This window comes from Nilaparvata lugens, chromosome 2 (assembly GCF_014356525.2).
Source record: "Nilaparvata lugens isolate BPH chromosome 2, ASM1435652v1, whole genome shotgun sequence".
NCBI classification, from domain to species: domain Eukaryota; kingdom Metazoa; phylum Arthropoda; class Insecta; order Hemiptera; family Delphacidae; genus Nilaparvata; species Nilaparvata lugens.
Genome location: NC_052505.1, coordinates 58171391 through 58191664, shown reverse-complemented (window position 1 = coordinate 58191664; position 20274 = coordinate 58171391). Strand labels below are relative to the sequence as shown.

At 40.4% G+C, this 20274-nt stretch overlaps 1 protein-coding gene across 1 annotated transcript in view; it reads left to right on the top strand.

The window, feature by feature from the left end:
• The window catches only part of LOC111051244 (annexin B11), a 125668-nt gene that overhangs the window by 32957 nt on the left and 72437 nt on the right, over window positions 1–20274 (top strand). The window contains exon 2 of the mRNA XM_039419948.1: window positions 19357–19631. Within this exon, the coding sequence (XP_039275882.1) occupies window positions 19419–19631 (213 nt within the window). The 5' untranslated portion in view covers window positions 19357–19418. The remainder of the gene's footprint in view (window positions 1–19356; window positions 19632–20274) is intronic.

The following is a 20274-nucleotide window of genomic DNA, read 5'->3' as shown; positions in this document are numbered from 1 at the left end:
CGCAGCGTAACAGTGCTACTTATCCCCCTCCCACCGCTGCATCTATGATCGTAACCCTCAAACTATATATATCATTGGATTCAGCAAGAAACGGCCTACAACGTTTATTGGGAGCCTTTTCCTCTAAGTCGGCTAATTACTTGAATATTCGAGAAATAACAAAAAGTCCATAATAAAAAAATACATTTTTCGAGATATTTCATTTTTTTACGGAAAAACTATGCGGTTTATCGCAAAAATGTATAGGACCACATTGAAAGCCAGTTATGTGTACATAATATTGAGAAAAAATTAAAAGCTGTACTATGAATAGTAACTGCAGGACAGGCGATTTTATAAACGCGCGTTTTTTACAACTTACCCCCCTCCCCCCCAAGCTGTCGACCACCCTGGGACGTGACGACATCGAGTTTCATATACACTAAAGACCCCCTAACAATAATCCGAAGTCAAATTCTCTGCCTCTCTCATGTATGCTCAATGTAAGCCAGCGCCTGGACTACTAGCGTACAGGAAGCCAGGCTTCTCATTTCACAGTTGAACGATTTAATGCAGAAAGGTGAAATGCAGTTGAGGAAATGGGCGTCAAATACGCCAGAAATAGTTGAAGAATTTCCCGATGATTTCTTAGAAAATCCACTTGCATTCACAGATTCAACACAAAGTATCAAAGTACTTGGCTTTCGATGGAGTCCGTCTTCAGATAGTTTCTCATATATTGTAACTCAGTTCAATGCTGAACCGACAAAACGTTCAATATTATCATATATTGCAAAGTTATTTGATCCATTGGGATTACTTGCTCCTGTTGTGTTCACATTCAAATATTTCTTGAAACTTATTTGGTTGGCAAATCTGAATTGGGATGACCCACTCGATGATAATCTCACATGTCAATGGAAAAGTATCTCTGACTCGATGTCATCAATTTCAAAAATTCAAATACCTCGTCATATTGACACAACTTATGTGAATATATCTATGCTTGCCTACTGTGATGCGAGTCAGAAGGGCATCGCTTGCTGTATATATATTCACGTATCTTCCAATGATCAATTCATTTCCATGAATCTAGTTATGGCCAAAACGAAGGTGGCACCAGTCAAAGTAAACACCATTCCTAGATTGGAACTATGCGGCGCTCTTCTCCTTGCGAAACTGTGCAAGAATGTTATACCAATCTATGAAAAATGTGTCACTCGTATTCGACTTCACACTGACGCAAAATTAGTCTTGACATGGCTAAGAACTCCTGCATATAAGTTGAAAACTTTTGTCAGTAATCGCGTCATACAGATACTAGAGCTAACAAAACCAGAAAATTGGTTTCATGTATCCACAGAATGTAATCAATCCGATCTAGCGTCGAGAGGGCTCACCGCCAAGGAGATTATAGATAACGAATTGTGATGGAACGGTCACCCTTCCTATCATGTCATACCTCAATCGTGGCCAATTTCTAAAGTAGACATCATAGAAGATGATAGTGAAATGAAACCACAAATTTCAGTACTCGCCACTGTAAGTATGGAAAAAACATGTGTTGAAAAATACTCCAATCTTCACAAAGCTGTTCGAATTTTGGCATACTGTCTACACTTTATCAATGAATGTAAAGTGAAACGTAATAATAAAATGCTGCAACTTGATTCTGTTGTTCCCTCGCCCTCTGTGGTCGAATGTCGTCATTCACTATCAGTAATTGTGAAAGACACTCAGAAGTTTTATTTTCACGAATTAATGACTCTTTTGTCACAAGATAAACCAGCGCCTCCAAATTTATCCTCGTTATACCCGTTCATCGATAAAGATGGATTGATTAGGGTGGGCGGTCGCCTCAGTAATTCCGACCTCCATCATAATAGGAAACATCCTATTCTTCTCCCGAAAAAGTGTCACCTCACATTAATCATTTGTAGACAATATCATTCAGAGAATATGCATGCTGGTCCACGTACCACTCACTCGCTTATAGCGCAGAAATATTGGATTATCTCAGCGCGAAATCTGATAAGAAGTTGTATAAAACATTGTGTAAAGTGTACTCGTATGAGAGCTACACCTCGTCAACCCATTATGGCTGACCTTCCCGAATGTCGCATTAATCAATCTAATGCATTCACTCATGTTGGAGTCGATATGGCTGGCCCTTTCATAACGAAATCCAGTCCTCTTAGAAACGCTAAGGAGTACAAGGGTTACCTAGCGTTATACATTTGTCTTACAGTCAAAGCTGTTCACTTAGAGTATGTGACAGAACTCACAACCGAAGCGTTCCTTGCGTCACTCGACCGATTCGTATCTAGAAGAGGTATCCCTTCTGACATCTATTCTGATAACGGACTCAACTTTGTCGGTGCCTCGAGACACTTGAATGAGGTTTCCAAATTCTTTAATGATCATCAAAATGAAATCAATAATAATCTTATTGAGAGAGAATAACCTGGCATTTCTCGCCACCAAATAGTCCAACTTTCGGTGGAATATGGGAGAGTAACATTAAACAAGCTAAAATTTTGATCAAAAACCAGATTGGTGAAACTGCTCTCACTATGGAGGAGTACTCAACTACTTTCGCTCGTGTTGAAGCTATACTCAATAGTCGGCCTATGTTTGATCTTTCGCCAGACCCCTCTGAAAATGCATCATATTTAACACCTGGACACTTCCTTGTTGCGTGTCCACTGCTACAAGTGCCTGCGTTTCCTTTGAATCATAATGTGCCGCTTGTCCAGCGATGGAAATATCTTAAACAGATTGTTCAATCTTTCTGGAAAATTTGGTCTAGAGATTATCTAAATACTCTGATTCAAAGAAATAAGTGGAGAAAGTCCTCTCAAGAGATCAGATCGGGCCAGCTAGTTCTAATTCAGAATTAAAACACCCCTCCTTCGATCTGGCCGTTGGCAAGAGTTGAGAACGTTCACCCCGGCACAGATGGAGTGATAAGAGTAGTGTCACTTCGCACACCTACTGGTGTTATCAAACGCGCAGTCAATCGTTTGATAGTACTCCCCAACGATTAAGTCAACATATCAATTATTGTAAATAACTCTTCGTCGATAAGTTCTCTTCGAAGATACTATTATTTTTTTTCTCATTATTAACATTGTGTACTTCGTTTATTGTGTGCTACGCCTATATCTATTGTCAATCATCTGCGTTGCCTACCGTACCTTTACGTCGAAATAACTCTCTTTAAAATGAACCATGTTCATCTTATGTGGGCGGTATGGTAAGAAGTGTTTATCTGTATTCATGAAAAGTCATGAAACTCTCGTGTTTACGAACTATCGTCTCTCCCCCCCCCTCACCACGTCGTAGACAGCAGTTCGGGAGGAGGAACTCGTCAGTTGCTGCTTGGATTCCGAGCAAATCGTTGCTATCCAGGCAGACCCGCATCGCACTCTCGTCGCCTTTACAGGCCCCAAATCCAAAGTGAGTTCAGTTCTATTCATTTTTCTATTTGTAAAAATCTCGGTCCTCCGGAATTAATAAACCCCCCTGTATAACTTATCTAGTACTATTTCTATGGTTTTTTTTAATATAATGTAAAACTTGACTCCTCCAGTCAAACCTTCTTTAGAAGGTTTTGGAGAATTCATAATTCGTCTGGTTTATAATATTTGAAATGCTCTACTGAAAGGGAATCTTCTTATCTTTTGTCACTCTTGCTTTTTTTTATTATTCTTCATTCGTTTTGTTTGTAAGATTTATTTTTATATGCATGCTGGTCCACGTACCACTCACTCGCTTATAGCGCAGAAATATTGGATTATCTCAGCGCGAAATCTGATAAGAAGTTGTATAAAACATTGTGTAAAGTGTACTCGTATGAGAGCTACACCTCGTCAACCCATTATGGCTGACCTTCCCGAATGTCGCATTAATCAATCTAATGCATTCACTCATGTTGGAGTCGATATGGCTGGCCCTTTCATAACGAAATCCAGTCCTCTTAGAAACGCTAAGGAGTACAAGGGTTACCTAGCGTTATACATTTGTCTTACAGTCAAAGCTGTTCACTTAGAGTATGTGACAGAACTCACAACCGAAGCGTTCCTTGCGTCACTCGACCGATTCGTATCTAGAAGAGGTATCCCTTCTGACATCTATTCTGATAACGGACTCAACTTTGTCGGTGCCTCGAGACACTTGAATGAGGTTTCCAAATTCTTTAATGATCATCAAAATGAAATCAATAATAATCTTATTGAGAGAGAAATAACCTGGCATTTCTCGCCACCAAATAGTCCAACTTTCGGTGGAATATGGGAGAGTAACATTAAACAAGCTAAAATTTTGATCAAAAACCAGATTGGTGAAACTGCTCTCACTATGGAGGAGTACTCAACTACTTTCGCTCGTGTTGAAGCTATACTCAATAGTCGGCCTATGTTTGATCTTTCGCCAGACCCCTCTGAAAATGCATCATATTTAACACCTGGACACTTCCTTGTTGCGCGTCCACTGCTACAAGTGCCTGCGTTTCCTTTGAATCATAATGTGCCGCTTGTCCAGCGATGGAAATATCTTAAACAGATTGTTCAATCTTTCTGGAAAATTTGGTCTAGAGATTATCTAAATACTCTGATTCAAAGAAATAAGTGGAGAAAGTCCTCTCAAGAGATCAGATCGGGCCAGCTAGTTCTAATTCAGAATTAAAACACCCCTCCTTCGATCTGGCCGTTGGCAAGAGTTGAGAACGTTCACCCCGGCACAGATGGAGTGATAAGAGTAGTGTCACTTCGCACACCTACTGGTGTTATCAAACGCGCAGTCAATCGTTTGATAGTACTCCCCAACGATTAAGTCAACATATCAATTATTGTAAATAACTCTTCGTCGATAAGTTCTCTTCGAAGATACTATTATTTTTTTTCTCATTATTAACATTGTGTACTTCGTTTATTGTGTGCTACGCCTATATCTATTGTCAATCATCTGCGTTGCCTACCGTACCTTTACGTCGAAATAACTCTCTTTAAAATGAACCATGTTCATCTTATGTGGGCGGTATGGTAAGAAGTGTTTATCTGTATTCATGAAAAGTCATGAAACTCTCGTGTTTACGAACTATCGTCTCTCCCCCCCCCCTCACCACGTCGTAGACAGCAGTTCGGGAGGAGGAACTCGTCAGTTGCTGCTTGGATTCCGAGCAAATCGTTGCTATCCAGGCAGACCCGCATCGCACTCTCGTCGCCTTTACAGGCCCCAAATCCAAAGTGAGTTCAGTTCTATTCATTTTTCTATTTGTAAAAATCTCGGTCCTCCGGAATTAATAAACCCCCCTGTATAACTTATCTAGTACTATTTCTATGGTTTTTTTTAATATAATGTAAAACTTGACTCCTCCAGTCAAACCTTCTTTAGAAGGTTTTGGAGAATTCATAATTCGTCTGGTTTATAATATTTGAAATGCTCTACTGAAAGGGAATCTTCTTATCTTTTGTCACTCTTGCTTTTTTTTATTATTCTTCATTCGTTTTGTTTGTAAGATTTATTTTTATAAGTGTATTTTTCATTTTTGTTTGTTATATTTTCTATAATAAACTCCCTTCTTCTGGGGGTACCAGGACGAAGGAAAAAGGAAAAAAATATATTATTATTATTATTATTATTATTATTATTATTATTATTATTATTATTATTATTATTAATTACTATTATCACGTACACCCTGAGTAGCTTCAGAGGTGGGTGATTGATACCCAGGTGTTGCTCCTGGATGACTTCGCTCAGTCGTAATGTGGGCGGGGAAAGGAGGCAAGTCGAAGTTCCTCTTCCTTCTTCTTTGTGCCTCAGCTGGCGTGAACAGCACCTCCTGGTGCTTCTGATGGCGTGAAGGTCGCTCTCTTCTCTGATGACACCACTTTGATGTAATTTGTATTGGCCTTACGGCCTCGGTTCCGCTCCAGTGAAGTAGGAAAAGGAAGGACAGACAGGATAGGGACGGCAGACAACGGTCCGCTGTGCCCTGGGGAGAAGGAAGAATAGGGACGGCAGACAACGGTCCGCTGTGCCCTGGGGAGAAGGAAGAATAGGGACGGCAGACAACGGTCCGCTGTGCCCTGAGGAGATGGAAAGAATAGGGACGGCAGACAACGGTCCGCTGTGCCCTGGGGAGAAGGAAGAATAGGGACGGCAGACAACGGTCCACTGTGCCCTAGGGAGATGGGAGGACAGGGACGGCAGACAACGGTCCGCTGTGCCCTGGGGGAATGGAAGGTCAGGGACGGCAGACAACGGTCCGCTGTGCCCTGGGGAAATGGGAGGACAGGGACGGCAGACAACGGTCCGCTGTGCCCTGGGGAAATGGGAGGTCAGGGACGGCAGACAACGGTCCGCTGTGCCCTGGGGAAATGGGAGGACAGGGACGGCAGACAACGGTCCGCTGTGCCCTAGGGTGATGGAGGTCAGGGACGGCAGACAACGGTCCGCTGTGCCCTGGGGAAATGGGAGGACAGGGACGGCAGACAACAGTCCGCTGTGCCCTAGGGTGATGGGAGGTCAGGGACGGCAGACAACGGTCCGCTGTGCCTGGGGAAATGGAGGACAGGGACGGCAGACAACGGTCCGCTGTGCCCTAGGGTGATGGGAGGTCAGGGACGGCAGACAACGGTCCGCTGTGCCCTGGGGAAATGGGAGGACAGGGACGGCAGACAACGGTCCGCTGTGCCCTAGGTAGATGGGAGGATAGGGACGGCAGACAACGGTCCGCTGTGCCCTAGGGAGATGGAAGGTTAGGGACGTACGGCAGCCAACGGGCCGCTGTACCAGGGCAGGAGGTCGGGGACGTACGGCAGCCAACGGGCCGCTGTACCAGGAGCAGGAAGGTTGTGAGCGGAATGCTGTGGACTGGGGCTCGTCCGGCGTTTAAATACTCCCCCAAAGTGGAGGGGATGGAGTAGTGACGCCGCCAGAGGCGGTGGAAATCGTCTTGTTGCGCGGAAGGTGATGCGCCATCGGTACCTTCCTTATCTCCGCGGTCAGCTAGCCTTGCTGATAGCCGAGCGTCTTTCAATAATATTATTTATTATTTTCTCGTCACAATTTTACTTTGTGACACCCCACTCCTACTTGGGGGGGGGGGGTGTTCGGAGCCCTTCTATGGCACCACCTTAAAAGGCGTGAGCCATCTAGGCATCACCTTAAGAGGTGTACACCTCTCTGGCATCACCTTTAGAGGTGTATGACACTCGCTATGAGCTTCATCTATACCTGGTCCACAGGTACATATTTACATCGTCCATTTGATAATCGTACTTTTAAGCGTGGCTTGCCGGCCCGTTTGCGCTTGCCTGATGTTGTGTTGCGGTGGCACAGCACTGGATCCATATTTCTAGAGGGGCCTGGTCTGGGTTCCTGGGACAGTGGGACTACTTCATTGGTAGTTGAAGACTGCGTTTGCTCTTCCACATCCATTTCAGTTGAGGAGGGTATTGACTCCTCCACATCCATGACAGTAGGGGGTGGTATTGACTCTTCCACATCCCTCTCGGAGCTACCACTTGTATTGGTGGCTGGGGCATGAATCGTGGCCTGCCGTTCATACTCAGTCATCTCATCCCTGTGATCCATCACAATGTTGCCCCAGGATTCTTGCCTTGGAATATATGACATCTCTGCCTTTCTATCAATCAAGGCATTGGGTTCGACTCTGTTCAAACCAAACTGCATGAATATCCTTTTGTCGCGATCCTTGTTGTCCTGAGATTCGGATTGTACAGCTGATATTGTTGGGACTGCTGTTGTCTTAGTCCCCAATAAGAGAGATCGCGACATTATTAGCGGACTTGTAGGATTCAGTTGGGGAGGATCCCACTCTACCTCTCTCGTGAATGTGTGAATATTCACCCTGTTTTCACGCATAAAATCCATGCCTAATAGCAACTCTTGTCCAAGTCCATCCAGTATAGACGCCACTAGTGGAACTGTGATTTGTCCTATAGTGACATTAGTTGTCAGCTTCCCATTTAATGGGGTAGATCGTCCATCAGCTAATATTGCGTGGTGATGAGTTGGTACCTTCCTTATCATCCCTATTTTTTGGAGAACTTCATAAACCTCATTACTCATATAATTAGCTTCAGCGCCACTATCTAGCAATGCCCGACACTTTTTACCTCCGATTGTCACAGTAATGAATAGTCTGTTGTCCCTTGATGACTCTTCAATCACAGGAATCCTGTGTGCCGTTCGCATCACTGCTGTCTTCTTCGGAGTTTTATTCTCCTTCTGCACATCACAGACACATATCAGTGCTCTCTTTCCGCTCCTTTTACATGGTGGAATATAGGGACAGTGTGATCTCCAGTACCCCGGTCTCTTGTATTGCCCACACATGGGTTCAGACTCACTAAGAGATGGTCTGTTACTAGTAGGGGTTATAACTGTCTCAACCTTGAGCCTTGTAATCTTTTTCGTGTCCCCAATCATGTGAACTCTCGAATTCTGTCTATTCTGTTTCTCCTCTGCTTTTATTTGTTCATACTCCCTCGCGAATTTTTCCAATTCGTTGATACTATGAACATCTGATTGCCGAATATACAATTTGTACCGTGGGAGGAGATTCTTATACACTCTCTGTAATTTATTCTCGTCTGTAAAACCTCCTCGACGCCTCATGAGTGTCAGTACATCTTCGAGAAATTTGTCAAACAATTCACCTTCCTTTTGCTTCCTTGCCTGAATTAGATTCTCGAGGTCCTCCTCATAGGTAAGTGGGTAGTAGCGTGATCTGAAATCTGTCACAAAATTGTCCCATGATTCCCACTGGTCACGACGATTACGCATCCATAGAGTAGCTTTACCAACCAGTAATTCAGGCAGCGCGACTAGTAGCTGGTTGCCAGTGAGCCCATAGGCTTGTTGTAGCTCGTCTAGCCTTTCCAAGAAGCTGGGAGCATCTGATTGGCCGTCGAATGACAGTCTCCAGCTTCTTACCTTGTCACATACCGCCCCTGGGTCCATGAGGGGGTTTGTGTGAATATTGGTTCTAACCTCAGTATGGGTACCTGTCACCAAGTGTTTAGTTTCCCCACTGCTTCCGCTCATTATGCCGGGTCTTGGGCTGGGATAACGTACTGCCATCTTTTTATGTTGTTCTACTAACAACTTTCTCAACTCAGCAAGTGTTCCAGATGACACTATGCCCCAATCTTGTAGAAGATTGAATGCCTCATCCTTTTTCAATCTATAGATCCAGGAAACTCTGGGGTCGGCTATCACCTCGGGGTTTATGTCCTCGACCGACTGATCCTCTGTCAGCTCCTGGTGTTGAGCATCTGAATCAGACTCTCCCTGTTCACTCATGATTCTTACTTCGTTGCCTCGTGCCCCACGTTGGGCGCCAATCTATCACGTACACCCTGAGTAGCTTCAGAGGTGGGTGATTGATACCCAGGTGTTGCTCCTGGATGACTTCGCTCAGTCGTAATGTGGGCGGGGAAAGGAGGCAAGTCGAAGTTCCTCTTCCTTCTTCTTTGTGCCTCAGCTGGCGTGAACAGCACCTCCTGGTGCTTCTGATGGCGTGAAGGTCGCTCTCTTCTCTGATGACACCACTTTGATGTAATTTTGTATTGGCCTTACGGCCTCAGTTCCGCTCCAGTGAAGTAGGAAAAGGAAGGACAGACAGGATAGGGACGGCAGACAACGGTCCGCTGTGCCCTGGGGAGAAGGAAGAATAGGGACGGCAGACAACGGTCCGCTGTGCCCTGGGGAGAAGGAAGAATAGGGACGGCAGACAACGGTCCGCTGTGCCCTGAGGAGATGGAAAGAATAGGGACGGCAGACAACGGTCCGCTGTGCCCTGGGGAGAAGGAAGAATAGGGACGGCAGACAACGGTCCGCTGTGCCCTAGGGAGATGGGAGGACAGGGACGGCAGACAACGGTCCGCTGTGCCCTGGGGGAATGGAAGGTCAGGGACGGCAGACAACGGTCCGCTGTGCCCTGGGGAAATGGGAGGACAGGACGGCAGACAACGGTCCGCTGTGCCCTGGGGAAATGGGAGGACAGGGACGGCAGACAACGGTCCGCTGTGCCCTGGGGAAATGGAGGTCAGGGACGGCAGACAACGGTCCGCTGTGCCCTGGGGAAATGGGAGGACAGGGACGGCAGACAACGTCCGCTGTGCCCTAGGGTGATGGGAGGTCAGGGACGGCAGACAACGGTCCGCTGTGCCCTGGGGAAATGGGAGGACAGGGACGGCAGACAACGGTCCGCTGTGCCCTAGGGTGATGGGAGGTCAGGGACGGCAGACAACGGTCCGCTGTGCCCTGGGGAAATGGGAGGACAGGGACGGCAGACAACGGTCCGCTGTGCCCTAGGGTGATGGGAGGTCAGGGACGGCAGACAACGGTCCGCTGTGCCCTGGGGAAATGGGAGGACAGGGACGGCAGACAACGGTCCGCTGTGCCCTAGGTAGATGGGAGGATAGGGATGGCAGACAACGGTCCGCTGTGCCCTAGGGAGATGGAAGGTTAGGGACGTACGGCAGCCAACGGGCTGCTGTACCAGGGCAGGAGGTCGGGGACGTATGGCAGCCAACGGGCCGCTGTACCAGGAGCAGGAAGGTTGTGAGCGGAATGCTGTGGACTGGGGCTCGTCCGGCGTTTAAATACTCCCCCAAAGTGGAGGGGATGGAGTAGTGCCGCCGCCAGAGGCGGTGGAAATCGTCTTGATGCGCGGAAGGTGATGCGCCATCGGTACCTTCCTTATCTCCGCGGTCAGCTAGCCTTGCTGATAGCCGAGCGTCTTTCAATAATATTATTTATTATTTTCTCGTCACAATTTTACTTTGTGACACTATTATTATTATTATTATTTCATGTTACAAACAAAATACATTTCAAATTAAAATAATAAACATTTAAACATTTTTTTCCATGCATGGGCAAAATGCCTGTGTGCAGGAAAGAGTAGCAATCTGAAAAGTTCATAATGACAATAGTTCATAATAAGTTAACATAATGAAGAAACATGACAATATATGTGAAAGATGAAAAAGATTGAAATGAGAGATGGAAAAATGAAGTATGATGTGAAGAAGAAGAGAGAGAAAAATGAATGAGGGGCAGAAAACTCACTGTAAAGCCAAGAACAAGAGAAAGGGATCAGAACAATGGTCAACCGACTCAGCATGCATTAAGGCTAGTCTTATCAGAAAGTATAATTCGATTCAAGAAAATCTAAAATTCTTATCCTACCAACCTCCAATAGCCATCTATTAATGTGGCGTTTGTATACGCCTATGGACCGTGCTTCAATGTCTTTAATGTGTTAGGGGAGTTTTGAGTAAAGTATATTTGCTTTATAGATGGAATTTGTTGTGTTTATTGATCTGGATACTCTAGGAATAACATTGCCAACGTTCACCGAGCTCCTGGTTGTGTAGTCATGTTGGACTTGAGCGAATATGTCTGGTTTATTCTTGTAGATGTGCATAAGTAGGGATCGGACATACAGCTGATTAATACTTTAAACTCGTTAAATAGGGTTTCAGTAGGGTACCTACTATTTTTCTGTAACGTCGTTTTAATAATAGATTTTTGAGTCACTCCCAAGGAATTCAAGACAGTCTTTGTGGCGCCTCCCCAAGCTAAGATACCATACTGTAAGATAGATTGGGCATACGCATAATATACTTGCTTAAGCATTTCAATACCGTATACATGATTTTACTCAGAAAATTGAAAATGTGTAATAATTTCCTCAATTTATTCCTAGTGAAAATGATATGGGAGCTCCATTTCAAACGTTTATCGGATAATACTCCTAGATACTTATATTCTGAGACAGCTTCAACTGCGTCACATACCATACATTCATCCAACGCTCCACATGAGTGCAATCTTAATTCCAAATCCACAGTTGCGGCTTCTTCTCTGAGACAAATTGGCATGCACTTAGTTTTACTCACATTGACAGTTAGACGATTCTGATCGAACCATCTTTTCACTTTATTCAGTACACACTCTGCATGTTTGTATACTGTAATGAATCAAATTTTGATAAACAAGCAAAATCGCTAATTGAAAGAATTTTATAGGTCTTGAGCAAACAGCTGCTCTATTATCGCCAAGTGCGATAGCAACAAATGGAAGATTAAATAATAACGGGTATCATGGCTAAAATTAGAACAGCCAAATAGAAAAGAGTTTTTATTTGCTATATATTATATATTATATAAAGTATTGGAATTTTGAGGTTGGGCTATAATACCTACTGGTTGGCAATCTAATAATTGATCAAGCCATGTAATTTAAAATCTAGCCAGACACCTTGGCAAATTTTGTTGTAAACAAATAGTGTTCAACTAGAGGATTTGGTAAGCACATAGCAACTTGTTGTAGAGGGAAAAACAACTTTTTATGAAAACTTTTTATGATATTTATGAAATTCAAAAATATTTATTATCTGTAATGAGCATGAACAAAACACATAAAATAAATAAAAATATTAAGGAAGTATGATATTCAATAGGCACATGGATACATTTATGAATTTTGCATGAATCAATCAAATTGCAGTAGTTAATGGGCGACAATAGTGAGCTGATTCAAATTTATCTATAGATATTTATATAAATGATAAGATTTTATAAATTATCACTACTCAGTTTATGTATCGGATGTGGTCCGAGTATTTATAAAATATAATACCCAAGATATAGGGGATAACTTAGCAGATTGGCACGGACTATTTGATCTTTTTAATGGCGTAGTAACTGAATATTTAAATATATGCAAATTTGTAAGTCCGAAGTATGATTGTAGAAAATAGGGGTAGAACAGAGCCCACTTGCCTGCCAGACGCTGCCATGGAACGCCACTAAATTTTATAGAGCACAAGTCCCTTTTATTAAATTGTATGTTTGAAATATTTAAAGTTAAATTCATAAATCAACTTGTATAAGACTTAGTGATGCTATATTAAAGTGTAAGTCATTTAAATATTCATTTATTCCCTTGGAGAAGACAACTTCAGCCACCAGAAAATCCAGGACGACAGGAAATTTGGATCGCCACCATTGTCTTGTGAAGTTCAGCACGTGAGTGATAATTTATTGTCGAAATATATGAATTTAGGGCGCCCTCAGTGCTTCGAGTGAAATAAAAAATATAAAAAGCTAGCTCGTCGAAAGGTTATAAATATCGAATTAATATAAAGCTTGCGCAAGTATTAAAAGTCTGGTGTGGTACACTCACACAACTTTCCTTGCTCATTGAACTTTATGCCTCATTCTTAAACGAGAATGATTTAGGGGAATAACATAATGACGATTGGTGGCAACATATTTGAAACTACGATCAGACTTCTGTATATGTGTATAGTTAGTTGTTTTCAGAGTACTTTTTCCTTTGTGTAAATTGTGAAATTCGATATTTTTTAAAAGTCGTCAAAACAGCTGTTCTACAGATGAAATATCTCGACTATGTGTTCTTTTTATGAACTGCTCTACCTACCTACCTCATGCACGAGAAGGAGGCTACAAAGTCCATTTCTCAAGGATGGGGTGGACCCCCCATTAGTTTCTCAGAAAGGAGACTCATTCCAGTTCATACAGGGTATGAATTTGAAAAAAATCGGTCAAGTGATTTTTGAGAAAATCGTGAAAAACATGTTTTTTTAGTGATTATCCGCTATTTTTCTCAATAATATTACGGAGCTCCTGAAATTTTCCCAGAAATGAGACTCATGTCAGTTGATAGGGCTAATGAATAGCTATCCATGGTATAGATTTGAAGAAAATCATTAGAGCCGTTTCCGAGAAAACCGTGAAAAACATGGTTCTTTAGTGATTATCCGCCATTTTTCTCAATAATTTTACGGAGCTCCTGAAATTTTCTCAGAAATAAGACTCACATCAGTTGATAGAGCTTATGAATAGCTATCCATGGTATGAATTTTAAGAAAATCGTTCGAGCCGTTTTCGAGAAAACTGTGAAAAACATGGTTTTTTAGTGATTATCCGCCATTTTTCTCAATAATTTTACGGAGCTCCTGAAATTTTCCCAGAAATGAGACTCATGTCAGTTGATAGGGCTTATAAATAGCTATTCATGGTATAGATTTGAAGAAAATCATTAGAGCCGTTTCCGAGAAAACCGTGAAAAACATGGTTTTTTAGTGATTATCCGCCATTTTTCTCAATAATATTACGGAGCTCCTGAAATTTTCTCAGAAATAAGACTCACATCAGTTGATAGAGCTTATGAATAGCTATCCATGGTATGAATTTTAAGAAAATCGTTCGAGCCGTTTTCGAGAAAACTGTGAAAAACATGGTTTTTTAGTGATTATCCGCCATTTTTCTCAATAATATTACGGAGTTCCTGGAATTTTTCAAGAAATGAGACTCATGTCAGTTGATAGGCTAATGAATAGCTATCCATGGTATAGATTTGAAGAAAATCATTAGAGCCGTTTCCGAGAAAACCGTGAAAAACATGGTTTTTTAGTGATTATCCGCCATTTTTCTCAATAATTTTACGGAGCTCCTGAAATTTTCTCAGAAATAAGACTCACATCAGTTGATAGAGCTTATGAATAGCTATCCATGGTATGAATTTTAAGAAAATCGTTCGAGCCGTTTTCGAGAAAACTGTGAAAAACATGGTTTTTTAGTGATTATCCGCCATTTTTCTCAATAATATTACGGAGCTCCTGAAATTTTCCCAGAAATGAGACTCATGTCAGTTGATAGGGCTTATAAATAGCTATCCATGGTATAAATTTGAAGAAAATCGTTAGAGCCATTTTCGAGAAAAACGTGAAAAACATGGTTTTTTAGTAATTATCCGCCATTTTTTCCGCCATCTTGAATTGAATTTTATTGAATTTGTTATTGTCGGGTCCTCATGGTATAAGGACCTTACGTTCAAAATTTCAAGTCAATCGGTTGATTAGGAATGGAGTTATCGTGTTCACAGACATACACACATACACACACACACACACACATACACACACACACACATACACACACACACACACACACACACACACACATACACACACACATACACATACACACACACAGACACACACACAGACCAATACCCAAAAAATCATGTTTTTGGACTCAGGGGACCTTGAAACGTATAGAAAACTTGAAATTGGGGTACCTTATTTTTTTTGGAAAGCAATACTTTCCTTACCTATGGTAGTAGGGCAAGGAAAGTAAAAAGGTACAAAAAAGCATATTTTATTGGATAAGAATTGTATCAAATTTATATGTCCAAGGATGCACAGATGAAAGGAGTATTTTAATTTAATATTATAATGTATATATATGCAACGTTAGTAGACAGAAGGTTGATCACTCACAGGTGTGAGATTGAAAGTGTTGGGGGGAACGCCAGCGTGACGTCACGTGTAGTAAATAAGTGATGAGTAACTACACTGAGCATACAGTTTATTCATTGTAGCTTCAAATACATCGTCGTTTATCACCCTTACAATTCAGATAGAACATTGAAATTTTCTGTACTCATAGGGAATGAATCACCGATTCTAATGATGTAGTTTAATACATGAATTTGGAGTTAATTTAAATTGTATGAATAAAATAAAGTTGGAAGTTTTTAAAAATTTTAAAACGTGATATGAAGAAGTTAATAAGCTAGAAAATTCTTAATTTTTTGGGTAGGCAAGTTTTGTTAGCAAGAAAGTTCGAGATGAAAAGACAAATTTGAAAGTTCATTTTTTCTCCAAGACTAACCTTGCCCTTATAATCAAATATCATGCTCTTTGGTTCCCTTGAATTTTGTATTCACTTGCATGAATGTACAAACTGAATGTATTTCTTCGCTCCTCACTAGCAATTTTCAGTCTCTCGTTCATGTAACTGGGTCTAATAAAAGTTCTTGTCCGCGCAAATTTTTGTAAGATTCTATCATTAACTTCTGGGAATGTTTTTTTTTTTAATTTTCACATATTTTCCAATCACCTGTTTTGTGTTTGAGACCGTATTTCCGTGAATTTTCATAAATATGTAATTCGCTTGTTGAATGATCCTTGAATTCATCAGTAGGACATGTTAAACCTCCTCTACTCAAGGCTTCAATCCAATTACTGTTCGACTACATTGCTTCTTTGTACTAAGAATCTGCTTCTTTATGAATTACATATCTCGCAACATATTTAAGGGCTTCTTCTTCTTGTGTGTTCAACAAGGTACCTTCATAATTTCATTCAAAACTGCAGCTTAAATGTTTGCCTTCATCATATCTAGTTTCTTCTTCTGCTTCTTGGAAAGGAATTTTTAAAGCATTGTACTAGTCAGAAAATTTGATCCATCTTCTTCTACATCGCTTCCAGGGAAGATTTGCCTCAATAATCAAAATTTTTAATCTATTTTTGAATTCCACTGGTGTTGTTGGATGAGAGTATTGGTTTCCAATCCCTCTTATTCTTGAGAAGAAATTCTTCAACACATCTTGATTCAGCTTATGGGTAAGGATGAATTCCAAACCATATGACTTCTGTAGATCATTGAAAAGTCCCTTCATAGATGATATTGTCATCAATATCCCTTTTTGGAATGGCTTTGATGATTTTTACTTCCCATCCTTATTTCAAAAATCAATTCTTACATTCGATTCAATATGCATTCTTGCTCAGTCAACTCAACACCATATGCACTATGCCACGGTTTTCTTCGATCATTCACAAATCTAGAGTTCATCATATCAAAAAACTTATCAACCAATTCATAAAAATCACTCCATTCAGAATTATTTGGATGTTTCAATTTGAGGAGAGTTGCTGAATGGTGTGAAAATAATTGAACCGCCAAGCTGACCTTTTATCTCATATTTCCACAAACTTCCAAATGTAAACTCGTCAATTTTGGAGCTAGCTTCAGTTCATCTCCTTCTATGATGCTCTTGATATTCTTTTTCTCCAACACTTGACCTTTAGGAAAATTTATTTCATGATTAAGGAAGTTGTTCCTGAGCAATTAAAGAAGATGTAACACATCATTAAATACCCATATATGATGAGAGGTGATTGATGGGTGATTGAAGAATGATTTTGCAATTGTCACATTCAATGAATTCCATAGACTTTGGTTCCCTCCGCCCATGTCACTCACTGCACTAACAACTTTGAAGTCCGATTTTTGTAGTCCAGAAATAACTTCAAAAAGAATATATTTTGTCATTTTTTGATCAAATGCATAGCCTAATATATTATTTGCTTCCATTTCCTACATAGACTCCTAGCCATCACAACCTGAACTTTTGAGTGTGGTCCAAGAATTTGGTCTTCTCTTTGGTCAGACACTACACGTTAATCTATACTCATCTCATCAAAGCTCAAGATAGTCAATTTCTCGATTGTCTCCATAGCTTTCAATTTTGATGTCATTAATGTGAGAACTTCTTTTTGAAGTCCTGGAAGACAATTAAATATTCCTTGTCCACATTGATAGAGTTGACAATCCTGGTAATGGTAAGTTCATTTTTTATCTTAGAAAATTGTATGCTCTCCTAGATAAAGAACAAAGTGTTGATGCTGGAACAATATCACTTTCATTCCATTTAAGTCTTTTATTGTTCAGTAGCCTTGCAATTTGACCTTCGGTAAACACTTTTTTCAACACTTTTCTGCATAATTTTTACAACTCTGAACTGCACAGCTAGCAGGCATTGCAGAAAAATAACTTATCAAGTGGTCAAACTAACTATTCACATAAAATATCAATTAAGGTAAAGTTTGATTTGTATTACAGTCATAGGCATTATGATGCACGCAGAAAGACTACAAACTAATATCCATAACAAGATAATAATCAACTAATAACACACTGCAAACATTGCCTATTCAACTGATAATAATAATTATAATAATATATACACCGATAATAGAACGAAAACATAATAAAACGATAAACTGATCCCGATAAATTTGAAGCATTGCATTCACATAATGTTATGCATTGGAGACATGCATTTTATGCAATCACATGAATATTATGCATTGAATCGAGCACATGAGGATTGAGCACATGTTCTACAATTTGTACTACAGCCTACGTCACAGCTGCAGTTCCCCCACTCCAATTGCATTTCATCGATATCTGAGCTGCATGAAATAAATGCATATGAATAATGATTTAAAAGCACATGGTAACGTCTTGTGCTAAAGAACTAGTGAGCTAATCTGTGATACTTTCTTTTTGATATATAATTCGTTCTTATATTTACTATTTTTGCTTGTTGCTCTATATATTTCTATATTTATTTATTTGTTGATATTTTTTGTGTAATATACGTATCAAATTTTTTATGGTATATCCTTCATTTGTTCCCCTACTTCCATGCATGACCAATCTCATTTTTATTTATCGAGTTACCAGTATTGAAGTATTAAGAAGATTACCATCCGACTATATTCTTCACCGAATAAGTTGGTTTAGACAGCAATATACAGCCTTGATAGCCAAATCTTTGGAAATAATACGTTCCAGAGATTTATATAAATTATCCACTACCATAAAATACAACCAGAAGAGTCTCAAATTTATAGCTTCAAGTTGTAGCAGCGCAAATTCTTGCATCTATACTTGCAAATTTCTACAATTCAATCACAGAAATTGTGAACTATTGGAGCAGCCGACACCAGTAACTGGCAAGACGGAGAATTGCGGGAGCTCCTGGGTGAGCCAGTAAGAATTTAGTATAATTTATATTCTAAGAACCACAACCAGAGTTATATAATTTTTTAGGTACTCATGCTTTACCGACTGCAGCCAAGCAAGGCAAACCATTATTGACAAAAATAACGTCATAGAAACATGGCACCCGAGTGTGGGGCTGGTGATGAGAACAGAGCTCATGAAATCATTATTAAGTGTGAATCAAGACTGTATATTGCTGATAATAATTATAGACAAGTCAATACATACTGAGATTTGTCGTGAATGGATGATAGGCAGTAAGAATTTACTGGGGAATGCAAGCAAGTATGAAAAACTATTTTTGGTAATCAATAGCTTTAAGCAAGGAAGAAATTATTTTTTATAAATTTTTATTATTATTGTTGAAATTGTATTTTAAAGTTTTTATGGGCCTAAATTGATGAATTTTATCATGTCATTAAAAAGTTAAATATAAGCCAGTTTAAGAATATTATAGGCTACAATAAATAAGCAATAAATAAAATTAAAATTGATAAATACCTGTCATATGAGATTGAGGTACTCCTTATTAGGAAAACTTTGTGACAACACTCAACATTTACAGTCCTATCTTGTGTGCTATAAAGGCCTTGTTAGCCAAACATTCACTTTTTTAAATTTTTGACACATTATCCTTTTAAAATGAGTCTCTCTTTGTCTGTGCAAGGTGATGTAGCAGACACACTGCCGACGGCAGAAGTAACGGTAGTTGACACTGAGGGGGGTGCAATGGAGTCCACCACCCAGATATCTCCAATCACCGCCATGAATCCTGAGAACAGTAATAAATCATTAGAAATCTCTCAAGAAGCAGGAAGAAGGATCATATTGGAGGGGATTCTCAAGTCATTTTCCAATAGTTTAGGGAATACAATGGCCAGAGCAAAGAAGGACATGAAGGCGGAAATGGAGGAAGTGCAGGAGTCATTGGAGGATACAACGGTAAGGATGGGCCAGGAAACTGCGGACACAATACAAGCGGTAGAACATAAGTTGGATGCTATTGACAGCAAGGTGGAAAGTTATAGGGAGGAATTAAAGGTAATGATAGATTTGCAAAATGAAAATCAGGAAATAATTATGACCAGCTTAGAAGCAAAAATAGATACACCTGTGACTTAAATGGAAGAATAGATAACCTAACAGTACAAAACATCTCGCAAATTCAAGAAATAGCAACAAACATTAAAGCCAATTGTCAAAAAGAAATTCAAGAGCAAGTAATAATTAAAACACAGGACCTAACATCCACAGTAAATAGGAACAATAGTCAACCCATTCCCATAAATCAACAACAGAATATTATATCTACACAAATAACTCATCTAAATACTGATATCAGTCAAAACGAAGTGCTATTTGATTCATTGGAGACAGCCGTTGGAGAACAGCAATTATTTTTATCTAAATTAAATGCCGAAGTAGTAGATAATGAAACAGAAGCTACTGGTCATTAGAAACAGGCCCAAGAGAAGTTAGTACAACTCAAGAGTCATGTACATCAATTTTCACACGAGAATGTAAAGCCTATTCCCATAGCAACGTTTGATTTTTTGCACTGTTTCAATGGATTAGGCCGTTTTGA